Source organism: Saccostrea cucullata, unplaced genomic scaffold (genome assembly GCF_032062105.1).
Source record: "Saccostrea cucullata isolate Sc308-1 unplaced genomic scaffold, CSIRO_AGI_Scuc_v1 ctg11003, whole genome shotgun sequence".
In the NCBI taxonomy this organism is placed as follows: domain Eukaryota; kingdom Metazoa; phylum Mollusca; class Bivalvia; order Ostreida; family Ostreidae; genus Saccostrea; species Saccostrea cuccullata.
The window spans coordinates 7,579-21,392 of record NW_026923422.1 but is presented as its reverse complement, the minus strand read 5'-3'; the positions used below and the strand labels follow the sequence as shown (position 1 = coordinate 21,392).

The window sequence follows — 13,814 nt, the reverse complement described above, 5'->3', positions numbered from 1 at the left end:
ATGTGGGTGGGAATGATAAAGAGTTGAGCTGATAGACCTTAATTCAGCCAGTCTTTTCTTCGTTGCCCATATCTTGGTTTTCTTCAATCCATCAGATTTAGTCTGTTTTGCAGGGAATCAGTTTATTCACGGTGATTTTCAGGAAATCAGCAAAATATATCGATGGTATAATTAAAAAAAACTAACATACACATTAAGTTATAACACACATAATCGCATCACTATATCCCGTCATACGTTGCGAGGGGATAATACTGTTGTCTATTTCTAAAATATAAGTCTAATTCCTTCTGTTTCATGACAATTTTTTCAAAGTGCGTTAAAAGTGTACATGGTGTAAAATTGTGATGTACAGTCTTAACGCACTTTGAAAAAATTTTTCAAAGTGCGTTGATTTGGTCCCAAAATTAACGCACTTTGAAAAAATTTTTCAAAGTGCGTTGATCTGGTCCCAAAAATTAACGCACTTTGAAAAAATTTTTCAAAGTGCGTAATTTTTCAAAGTGCGTTGTAACACAGCAGGCCATAGACAAAGACCCCCACTTCCTTATAGCTCACCTGAACAAAGCCAAGATGTACATTCAGGTTAGCTAAACAGCAGCTTTCTCTCTGGGAAGTGTATTTTGTTTTTCTAAGCATTTATGAATGCGAGATTATTTTATTTTTTACATTGAGAACAAATCTGTGTCCTAAGCATTTTGAATTTAAAACATCCATTTGGAAATGCACCCTGAGAAAACTGCTACACGTATTAACAGTTGTTCAATATTGGCACCAATGAAAAATTTTGTAGAAAATAGCTTCACTGCTTGTGTGTTTGATTTTTAAAATTTCATTTGTTTTTGATCTGAATTAAACTAATTATCATTCTTTACAAGAACTTTGTTTCATGTGCAGTATAATCGCACAAGATCATGAGGCGATAATAGAAAACAAGTTTTGTCTTGTTTAAGTTATTAAATTTGATTTGAAAATATTTTCTATTTTGAGTAAATATCTTACATGTACATAACAGAAATTTCAATTGCAGGAGATTAGAATCACAATTTATAAAATAAACTGTGAAATCTGTTTATTTTTATTGACAGATAGATGAAGACAAAAAAGCCGAAGAGAAGCTGAAGGTGTGTTTGGAGATGAATCTCAAGTTGTGGGACGTACATGCTACATATGGAGACTTCCTAATGAGAAAACAGAGGTTTAAAGAGGCAGTACAAATGTTTAGAAACGTAAGGAAAAATAAGTATCAAAAAAAGTACCTTTAATGTCATTAGACAATGCTGGAAATGATTAAAAATTTCACCTTCTCTGAAATTGGCAAAATTGTTTTTGATATTTCCGATTTCTTGAGAATCATTTTCGATCTTTTACATGAGAAATGAAAAATTGTTGAGGATTTTAAATGGTCATTAACTACTGTAGATTCCTTATTTTTCGCAAGTGCTTATTATCGCAAAATGGCTATTCAAAATCAAAGCGCGAGAATAATTTTTCGCAAATGGAAGGTTGATCAAAAGAAATTACATGGATTTCAGCACCAAAAAAAAAAAACAGCAAGTAATTTTATTTTGGGAGCAATGCTTCTAGCAAATTTAAGCAATTATTAATTCCTCGCAAATGATAAGGAATTTACAGTATTATGTATCTCAATAATTTTATAAATTTACAGGGAACACAAGTAAAGCCAGACATGATTCCATTCTGGGCAAATCTGAGAAATGCCCTGCAACAAAGTGGTGACAACAAAGAAGTAAGGGGGACATTCTGGTTATAGAAAGGCTTCAACGAGAACAGCAAGACAGACAGTGATAATTATAGTGCTAATTTATACCAGTCAAAAGTTCAAAGTCACACAGTGATAAATATAGTGCTAATTTATACAAGTCACAAGTTTAAAGTCACACAGTGATAAATATAGTGCTAATTTATACAAGTCACAAGTTCAAAGTCACTCAGTGATAAATATAGTGCTAATTCATACAAGTCACAAGTTCAAAGTCACACAGTGATTAGAATAGTGCTAATTTATACCAGTCACAAGTTCAAAGTCACACAGTGATAAATATAGTACTAATTTATACAAGTCACAAGTTCAAAGTCACACAGTGATAATAATAGTGCTAATTTATACAAGTCACAAGTTCAAAGTCACACAGTGATAAATATAGTACTAATTTATACAAGTCACTAGTTCAAAGTCACACAGTGATAAATATAGTGCTAATTTATACAAGTCACAAGTTCAAAGTCACACAGTGATAAATATAGTGCTAATTTATACAAGTCACAAGTTCAAAGTCACACAGTGATAAATATAGTGCTAATTTATACAAGTCACAAGTTCAAAGACACACAGTGATAAATATTGTGCTAATTTATACAAGTCACAAGTTCAAAGACACACAGTGATAAATATAGTGCTAATTTATACAAGTCACAAGTTCAAAGACACACAGTGATAAATATAGTGCTAATTTATACAAGTCACAAGTTCAAAGTCACACAGTGATTAGAATAGTTCTAATTTATACAAGTCACAAGTTCAAAGTCACACAGTGATAATTATAGTGCTAATTTATACAAGTCACAAGTTCAAAGTCACACAGTGATATATATAGTGCTAATTTATACCAGTCACAAGTTCAAAGTCACACAGTGATAAATATAGTGCTAATTTATACCAGTCACAAGTTCAAAGTCACACAGTGATAATTATAGTGCTAATTTATACCAGTCACAAGTTCAAAGTCACACAGTGATAATTATAGTGCTAATTTATACAAGTCACAAGTTCAAAGTCACACAGTGATAATTATAGTGCTAATTTATACCAGTCACAAGTTCAAAGTCCTTATGCCTTCATTGTGGAGCATATCATGAAATTGTTGTATTTATTTTTTCTTTTCTTAAGTTTTGTTTTTAAATTGTTGTTTTATGTGTTTTTGCATGCAAGTGTGTGCAGGAAAAAAAACAATCTGTCTCATTTTTTGTGGTTAGAAAGGGAAATTTTATTATGGATGAAAAAGGGAATTATTTAATTATTACAATGTTATTCTATTTTTTCAGTTTATGAGTGTTTTTATGGGGAGATTATGTATGTTTATGACATTCCAATTCATATTTTAAAAAATAATGACATGTATTGTATATCATTGGATTTCTGCAGCTATTATAGTTGGTGTGAAATGAATGTGAGGCAAATATTGTAAGTTGTATAAAAATGTGACACAACTTAGCATAATATAATTTTTTATGTCAAGTTTCATTTATTCAGTTTTTTCCTTGTTTAAATGGTTCACATGTAAATATGATTTATTTTTTATACAAAAACACATCTTTCTATCTCCAAATCATATTTACGTTCAGCATTTCATTTCATTAAAAAATCTCTGTTTTCACAATTTTTTTACCAAAATTTGCAGACCCCTTTATCCAGCTTACTTTATTCTTTTATATGTATTTTATTCATATAACAGAGTAGAAAAAAAATCCTTATTTTAAAAAAATTACTTCAATTTGTTCAACAACCTATTAAAACTGTATAAACATTCCAATTTGTTCTTTCAGTTTGTTGGGGTTATCTCTCTTTGAATACTTGTGATCTCCTTTTTCCTCGTTATATCTGTGATACTTTGTCCCTGATTGTTAATTAAAAGTGATGAAATAATTATAAATGTTATTTATTACTTACAAATAGAAATGGATTGACATGAAATGTGTTAGTTTTGTCATGTCCCAGACTGAGAGATTGGGAGTTAATTAGTAATTCTGAGTTTTGGTACAATTGATCTAAGTTTTAAGGACTACCTTGGTTATACCCTGGGGTCCTGACTCAGTTCACACAGTGTTGTTTGTAAAATGGGATCATGTTGACTCAGGGACCCCACCCCACCCCCCTGACGTTGTTAGGGTGCCTAAAGATTTTCACTCATGGTTGACCAAGGTCATGTGCTGTACATGTATGTGCATGACGTATGTTAATGTTGTACTTGGAGGTCAAATGCTTTTAAAAAGTATCTTTGTGGGCAGTGTTTTGTGTGGAAAAAATTCTAAATAATCAATAAATTTGTTCCGTGTTTTTATGAGACTATTTTTTTTAAAGTAAAATTTGATGTCAAGGGGCCTCGTGCATTTCAAATCTACTAAATTAGACGGTATTTCGATTTATTTTCAGATTGTTATTTCAAGTAAAAATGGAAATATAAGTAATCACTGTCTAGTTAGGAGAGTATGCTAGGGGCATCAACAATAGTGGGAAACATGGGATAACTTTAGCAGGAAGCCCATTATGCAAATTATCCCATGTTTCCCACTATTGTTGATGCCCTGGCATAATCTCCTAACTAGACAGTGATTCCTTAAATACATGTCTATCTAAGATATTTAATTTTCTTAATCTTTCCTCCATACTCAGCAGTAAACAGATTATTACTTTTGTCTACACATAAACCATATGGCTCCTTCAGATCACAGTTATCTATATAACGTAGGAACTGTCCGTTCTGTTCTAGGATGTGGATACAGTGGTTATCACTGTCTGCTGTCAGGATCTGATTTTGACTGTCTGTTGTGATGCCGTAAGGTTTAAATGGCTTGTTTTTTGTAGTAGAAGAATGTACAGTGTATCTAAATCGGAGTTTTCCAGTCTGATTGACCACCACTACAGCACAAGCTTTACTGTCAGCTACACAGATATCCAGGTTTCTGTTCTCACTGATGTACTTAATGTAGTCATTTCCTGAATACAGAGGTTTACCCTCCTCATCAAACTGGATTGTTTGTTTCTCTGTGGAGCCTGAGTAACGCACAACTCTGGACTGTGTTTTATCATCACTGTACATAGTAACCATGAGATCACCAGAGGAGGTGACACAGAGATTGAGAGGTCTCCAGCCCTGGAGTCTGATCATCTCTGTATGTCCATTCTTTACCTTATTCACAGTCCTTGTTTTCCAGTCGGCATACACTAGATCACCATCACCTGTCACTGCTATATCATAAGGCCATTTCCCTGATTTTGTTTTGATTGTCTTCATTATTGAGCCTTGAATGTTGAAGCATTTCATATCATCGACAAATCCACTTGTCCAGATTTCTTCTTCACTAAGACAGGTAACACTATAGAGTTTTTCATACCCAGTATTTATAGTGGTGATAAGTTCTGGTTCTTCAAGCAGTTCTCTGCTTGGTGTCTCTGGTTTCTTCAGTTTGTACCCATTTTCTTCTGTTTTGGTAGTTAATTCTGTTAAAGATCCAAACAATGTATAAAGATGTTCTGCATCTTTTGACTTTGGACTGAACACAGGCAGTGATATCTTAACTTTATGCGGAAGTATGCTTAATTCTTCCATTTTAGAACTGTATTCCATAGTCATGGACACTTCATTTGATTCATCTATTCTATTTAACTGAAGCAAAGTTTGCTGAATTTGATATATAATCTGTTTAATTTCATCTAAATGTTTCTTCAGAGTGCTTAGATGTTTATTTTTTACTTCTTCTATTTCTGTTTTCAATTTGTTGACGATTTTGTCAATTTCTTTGTGCCATTCTTCTCCATGTTTTGTTACTGCTGTTGAGAGTTCATTATATTCTCCATCCAGATTGGCAATCTGAGTTTCTATATCAGTGGCAATTTCTTCATAAGTAGGAGAAATTATTTGTTCTAATTCTTCTGTATCTTTCCCTATGAGTTCTCTCTTTGAATTAAAGATATCCAAAAGAGTTATAATGGTATGCCCCTTATGTGTATCAGTTATAATGCATAAAGAGCACACAGATGTGTTGCATTCTTTACAGTGAAATTTACATCTTTTTGTTTCATGTGTATTGCACTGTGGATAAATTAAGGTGGATTTTCTTTGTTGGAATGGGACAATTTTATGTTTTTCATATTCATCAGCAATGTGTTCTCCAATACAGAGTTTACAGAGGTTGACATGACAGAAATCACAGTACATCTGTACTATAGCTGTCTCACAAAGGTCACATCTGATCACATCCTGGGCACTTCTGCTGGGATCCATGTCCAAATCTAGAATTTGAATGATATGACATTGATTATGGCTCTCAATGCCTAAATATCTTTGGTCGAAAACGAAAGTAAATATTATATATACTCTATATTTCATAATCTCACAAATCAAAATGTCCTGATTTATTAAAATTTTTACCTTAAAACGTAATTTGCTTATGGTGATACCGATTTTTATTTAAAAGTTTAATTTCAACGTAAGGTTGTTAAAGGATTACACCCATGTACCTTTTCACCCAGTATCTAAATAATCCTCATGAACCTGCCTAGTTTATTTTACAGGAATGTTATGCATTGTAAAATTATACAATAACTTAATGTTAAATCAAACAATTTCAGATGTATAACAATACATTATAATAGGCAATACCAATTTATGCGTGTCCAAATAAGAATCCAGAAAATAAGAAATGGCGGAAGCTTGCCCTCACCTGACTGGAATGTTAACATATAGGGTGTCATAGCTATAGTTATCTTTCTTGAGTAATATTAATGATACATACAAATTATGTTTTCAAAAATGTTTAAAATTTCAATCGTATTTCAATTTTCAACTTTTAATCTTTAATTTTTTTTTTTTTCACGTTTGCGTTTCGATCTAAAATTTTGGAATTTAGACAAATATTCGAGGATGTATGCAGTGGCGGATTTAATGGGGGGTGCACCCGGCGCGCCCCCTCCCCCCCGAAAATTGTCAAAGTTAGCGTAAATCAGTTTCATCTAGAAAATATAAATATGTATACTTGGTAGACCTCATTTTTACCCTAAAAAATCGCTAGAACCTAAGAGCTTCCGGGGGCTTCGCCCCCTGGGCCCCAACCAGGGACCCACTGGAGGCCTCAAGGCGGCCCCCAGACCCCTTGCCTACTTTTGGCGCCCCCTCTAACTCCAATTCCTGGATCCGCGCCTGGTATGATATGCAAATATAAGAGGATGTGCAAATACTGATTCAAGTCAGTAAAATGATTATGAGAGCTGAAGTATGAAAAGTATTAGTAAACCTATGAAAGATTTTTTTTTTTTTGTAAATTAAATGTGTCCCCCACCCCATTTCCTTCTAAAATGTACAGAATGCATGCGCGTATCTAGAGGGGGGGTCCTAAGAGGGGGGGTCAGGACCCCCTCCCCCCTGGAATTTACCAGGTAAGAAAATGTGTATACTAAAACTAGAAAAAAGTCACCACTACCCCCCCCCCCCACACACACACACACACACACGAAATGGGTTTTTGACTTTTGACGTTTGGGCGAGTTATTGTTGTTGTTGTTTTTTTTTTTTTTTTGCTTGTCCAGAAATTTCTGGGATTGGATTTTTTTTTGGACTGAGGTGGTCCCCCCCCCCTGGAAAAAAATTCTGGATCCGCTCCTGGAATGGGTGTCTTGAATACTTAGAGTATGGGTTTGCCAGTATAATCGACTGTGCAGAGGCATCGTCCCCTGGTACCCTCTGTATCCAAGTTACCTTTTCTTTACATTAATTGTATACTACCTTCAAGTTCACAGATTTACATTTATACATGATAGTACCATTAGTTTATATATATATACATATATGTAAGTCATTATTTTTTATGCATGGATATGTGTAACAGTAAGTGTATGTTTGTGTATGTGGGTATGCATATATTCAGATTAGAATGTGAAATATCTATTGAACTAACTCCAAAAGATATATTTACATGTGTATGCATGAAGTTTATAATTATAAGCTAAATACTTGTTAATTGAAATTATTATTTCTGTTAACACTTAAATATTTTTAATGAGCGTCTTGAATACTTATGGTACAGGTTTGCCAGACTGGCTGTGTAGAGGTATCATCCCCTGGTGCCCTTTGTATTCAAGATGCACTATTTATATCAGAGTACTGCCGTTATAACAAGATTTTTTAAAATTTTTCTTCTATTTATTATTTTTATTTAAATGGTTTTTTTAGCTCACCTGAGCCGAAGGCTCAAATGAGCTTTTCTGATCACTTTTTGTCCGGCGTTCGTCTGTCCGTCTGTCTGTCTGTAAACTTTTTACATTTTCGACTTCTTCTCAAGAACCGCTGGGCCAATTTCAACCAAACTTGCCACAAAGTATCCTTGGATGAAGGGGATTAAAGTTTGTTCAAATGAAGGGCCACACCCTCATTCAAGGGGAGATAATTGGGAATTAATGAAAATTTGTTGGCATATCTTAAAATTCTTCTTCTTAAGAACCACTGTGCCAGGAAAGATGAAACTTATGGGGAAACATCCTCAAGTATTGTAGATTCAAGTTTGTTTAAATCATGACCCCCCGGGGTAGGGCGGGGCCAAAATGGCCGACCAAAGTTTTACATAGAAATATATAGGAAAATTCTTTAAAAATCTTCTTCTCAAGAATGACAAAGCCATAATTCATCATATTTATATGGGAGCATGCTCAGGTAGTGTAAATTCAAGTTTGTTCAAATCATGACCCCCGGGGGTAGGGCGGGGCCAAAATGACCGACCAAAGTTTTACATAGAAATATATAGGAAAATTCTTTAAAAATCTTCTTCTCAAGAATGACAAAGCCATAATTCATCATATTTATATGGAAGCATGCTCAGGTAGTGTAGATTCAATTTTGTTCAAATCATGACCCCCCGGGGTAGGGCGGGGCCAAAATGGCCGACCAAAGTTTTACATAGAAATATATAGGAAAATTCTTTTAAAATCTTCTTCTCAAGAATAACAAAGCCATAATTCATCATTTTCATATGGAAGCATCCTCAGATTGTGCAGATTCAAGTTTGTTCAAATCATGACCCCTGGGGGTAGGGCGGGGCCAAAATGACCGACCAAAGTTTTTAAAGATATATAAAGGAAAATTCTTTAAAAATCATTTTCTAAAATATAGCAAATCCATGATTGGTTATGGGACTACTTTTGGATTTAAACTCTACAATAAAAAACCATTTTCTACTTTTTCCTACCCTTAGTGCTCAGGTGAGCGATGTGGCCCATGGGTCTCTTGTTTTTTTTTTTCATATCTTATATGGTTTTCTATGCTTTTTATCCAGTGTGAGACTGTACTGTGAATATGTAACAAATCCTATATTTTCATGATGATATGATGTTACATCTTGTGGTGATGCACTAATAATTCTCAATGTCAAACTTAATCACTAGTCACATTACATTATACACCTATAATTTAGAATTGTAATCAGTGTAATCATATTGTAATAATTTGTTTATGCCCCCCGAGGGCCCTTGATTGGTGAATAAACATATATATATATATTCGTCATCTGAGATCTTTAAAATATAATAGGGGCCTAATCAAATAATGACTAGAAGATGGTGTTACAATTAATAGCACAGGGGCTTTCGGACAGGCCCCCCCCCCCCCCCCCCACAATATAGACCCCCCGGGCCTGTTAGACTTCTTTCACATAAATTATATATGGATGACACATTTGTGATATAATCTATCCTATCCATTCAGAAAATTTGCTTAAATAAACATTTTATAAAAATTTCTAACCCACTCTCTATATATAAATTAGTTGATTTTTATATGCAATGTAGGGTAGATTTTATAAAACGTTTGTTTTAGGTAATTCTTCGATTTATTGGTATAGATCTTATCACAAATATGTCAGTGAAATATTATCTATGAGAAAAAAAAGTCGAAAAAGCCCAGGGGTCTATATCGAAAGGGGGTTGGGGGGTTGGGTCCTGTCCTCAAGCACCTGTGATTAATAGGGGAAATATCCTTGGACCGTTTTTGAGTTTTGTTCGTATTTGAACTGAATGTCCCAAAATAAAATATTTTGACAAAACGTAGTAGATTTTGCGACCACAAATCATTCTTTTATACTGTTATATCATTATTTTTTACTCTCTGAGATATTTTGACCTTCCTAACCCCCTCCCCAATGTACTTATTTTAGAAAAGGATGTTAAAACCCTTTTACTGATGAGTACCATTGACAATCTGTTTTTAAAAAAAAGCCTTTATACATTTATGCTAATTGTACATGGACATGCAGGTATCTGGACTCCAGAACTTGCACTTAGTTGTAGAAATGAACACGCCAGTGGCAGATCTTGTACATTGTGTCGCTGAATTTTTCACTGTATACATTGAATATCAAACATGGACAGTTCAACCAAAATGTATCCTAGACTTTTCATACAAGTATGATTAATAATATTTCATATACAAGTTTACGCGTTTTCTCCCGTATAGAGTATACAAAAGATGAAAGGTCATGAGGAAAGGTAGTACACGTGACCCCTTATAATAACGTATGACGACTATGGGGGGAATACGTCTGATTAATGTCTGAAGAATTTGTAGTTAAACTGTCAAGGGTTCCAAGACAATGTCTATAAACTTCTCTTTGGATTTCTATATCCCCAAAAGAAATTTCCTCGGCAATTACCAACATAAAATGAAATTAGAAAAACTTAATGAAAGATTGTCTGATGCTGCAGAAATCTCACAATCTTTGGATTTCATCCGTGTTCTACAACTGTCATTGGAATGTGAGGTTTAATCGCCATCTGCTGTAAAGTTCGAACGTGTTAACACCGTTTCTTTTGGAGTAAAATTCCTTGTAATCCTGATGTAAAAAGTATTAGTCACGCACTCTGGGTTTTTATCAAGAATTTTAATCGAGCATTCGCGTCGTCTACTTAAAGTCGTGATTGTCGAGTGTCAGTCTGTTCAGACGGGAAATTTAGGTTGCATTTCGTTATAAAGCTTTGTATACAATCTAGAAAATACATGTATGTCGACAGTGCAATGATTGAATTTTTTTTCATAATAAAAATTTTACATAACAGGTGCAAGTCTACGTTCCGACTTGTAAATGTATGAGCAAGAAACCATTTCCCGCTGATTTTTGCGTGCATCTTGTGGGGGCGTGTAGCAAGAACAGATTGCATCGCTAAAAAATGTTCCGTGTATTGATGACAAGCAATTGCAGAGTATAAACGAACTCTCACCCTAGTCTCTCCCAAATACCACAGAACTTTTACACTATGGGCGTGATATGAAGCTGACAAAAACAATACAATCCACCGATCGATCTAGCGGACTTGGCCAAAGTTAACACAACTCCCCTTGTCAAAGCCCTACATTTCTGCCAGGAGATACATAAAAAATATACACACCTCGAACGTGTATAGGGTCAAGTTACGAGGTCAAATTATACAAACAGAAGATGAGGGAAACATGGATCAATATAACGAAGACTAGCATTATAAGATAGGGGAACTATAACAGAATTGTGAATCGAACACACCCAGAATCAAGGACGGGGCATGTTTGTTTAGAAAGACTGGTCACATGTATTTAGTGACTGGAATGCAGAAATATTCGATGCACGGGCGCTGGCTATCCTTTACAATAGTCACAGAGCTAAAGTCAAGGAAATTTCATTTAATAAAGAGAGAGAAAATTGTGATTACAACTCAATTTTATTGCTTATCTAAATACGTCAGCTTCACATCTCATTTTGTAAACTTGCATAGGACCATTCTATGGCACGCTAAATTCACAAAAATGAGCTAATCATAATTTCACAGTTGACAAACTAGGTTTATCGACTGTAAACTATAATTTACAAACTGTGAACTATAGTTAACAATTCGTTAACTATGGTTGTTAACTATAGTTTACGAATGCTAATCTAAGTTTATCCGTCTGTAATAAAGCGTTAACAATAGATTTTGTTGATAAACATTGATTCACGTTTGTATATGGCACGCCAAATTCACAAAAATGAGATAATCATAGTTTCACAATTGATAAACTATGATACACATAATATGGCGTTCATATTTGACATCTCACCCACAAAGACACCGAAAGCGGGGGACCACAATTCTTTGAATTTGCTTGTTACTTTTTAATTTGAAGAAACATAATATGCTTATTCAATCAATACTGAATTAAGTAAAAATTCTGTAGATTCTTAAACCTGTTCAGTTTCTTTCATTTCGTTCTAAATTATATTGTTGATCAAAATTTCATTAAAAATCAATTTGAATCAGATCTCTGTAGCTAGGCCGTGTTTTCAAATATGGTACATAAAAGACATATGCTACAGATGCAGTGGCGGATTTAAGGGGGGGACTCCCCCTCCCTAAAATTATCAAAGTTAGCGTAAATCACAGTTTCGTCTAGAAAATGTAAATATGTCTACTTGGTAGACCTCTTTTTTACCCTACAAAATCTCTAGAATCCAGGAGCTTCCAGGGGCTTTGCCCCCTGGGCCCCCACCAGGGCTTTGCCCTGGACCCACTGGGGGCCTCAAGGCGGCCCCCAGACCCCTTGCCTATTTTTGGCGCCCCCTCTAACTTCAATTCCTGGATCCGCGCCTGAGATGTATTGCGAGGTCTTTTCTTTCAGATGAAGCGACAAACTTTTATGGACAATCAAACTGAGGTGCCATTTTAGCTAATGAGGTACTTTTCTTCTCATTCGAGGTGACATTTAAGCCTTTCTTCTCATCTGAGGTGCATGACATTTTAGTTTTTCTTTTCACTCGAGGTGACATTTTAGCTATAGAGGTACCTTTTCTTCTCATGGGATGTGACATTTAAGTCTTTCTTCTCATTTGAGGTGATATCTTAGCTTTTCTTCTCACTCGAGGTGACTTTTAGCTATTGAGATACCCTTTCTTCTCACTTGAGGTGACATTTTAGCTACTAAGTACTTTTTCTTCTAAACTGAGGATAAATTTTATCTATTTAGGTACCCTTTCTTCCCACTTAAGAACATTTTAGCTATTGAGGCACTTCTTCTTCTCACTCGATGTGACATGTTAGGTATTGAAGTATTTTTTTTTCTTCTGTATGAGGTGACATTTTATAGTGATTGAAAATCGAATACCTTTTCTTCTCATTTAAAATGACATTTTAACTACTGAGATCTTTCTCTTCTCATTTGAGGCAACATTTTGGCTATTGAGGTATTTTACTTCTCATTTGATATATTGTGCCTTTTGGTTTACATTAAAACCCTTGGTCCCTTTCATTTTGAACAGTCTTTTTCCCCTCATTTAAGGTACCCACTCCCTTTTAGTATTAAATTGAGGTGCTTTATCAGTATCAACATGAGTTGCTCTTGTGAGGCATTGACAACTTGTAAATACATGTAAATATGAAATCCTGTCAAGTCAAATGCCCTTGTAGAGCCACTGGCCAGTGAAGAAAAATCCCTTTCTCTTTAATACAAATAAAGATAACTTTTTTATTACACTTGTTTTATTTTTCATCCTTTAGTCCATAAAATAAAACATACACATGTACATATATAATGTACATAAGCCATATAAAACAAATACACTTGGTCATTCCTTTACTGCAACTCTTAACAACACTTGAATTTCAGATCAATTCTTGCACAAGAATTCCAAGAAAATGTATAATTTACATTCTTAACAATTTAAATTTGATTTTTACATGTTTTCATTTTCAAGACAGCACATAAAAAACACCTACATGTAGCACAATGTATTCAATATAATATATTTCAATAATATGAACTCGTAATAACTAGAAAACATTGGTCTGATGGTTTCAGACATACTATAAAAAAAAATATATCTAAAAGAATCTTCAACTTCCTGTTATTTAAATCAAAAAGTAAAAATTATTCATGCAACAATATACATTTCTTGCATTACAAACATAAAATGCACAACCTTAAAATACCGATTTGAAAAACATGCGAAAAAATACAGTAAACGAAATATCGACAACATTCTCCATCTTGCTTCTGAACTTTTAAATTCAATAATTTTAAATCTTA

At 34.1% G+C, this 13,814-nt stretch overlaps 1 protein-coding gene across 1 annotated transcript; it reads right to left on the bottom strand.

Annotated features, from left to right (window-relative positions):
* Positions 1-4,147: 4,147 nt before the first annotated feature.
* On the bottom strand, positions 4,148-6,468 carry LOC134263953 (uncharacterized). The gene is made up of 2 exons (XM_062746299.1): positions 6,405-6,468; positions 4,148-6,034 (listed from the first exon to the last, which is right to left on the bottom strand). Exon 2 carries the CDS (start codon positions 6,024-6,026, stop codon positions 4,371-4,373), a length of 1,656 nt encoding a protein of 551 aa, XP_062602283.1. The 5' UTR covers positions 6,027-6,034; positions 6,405-6,468; the 3' UTR covers positions 4,148-4,370.
* Positions 6,469-13,814: the final 7,346 nt, after the last annotated feature.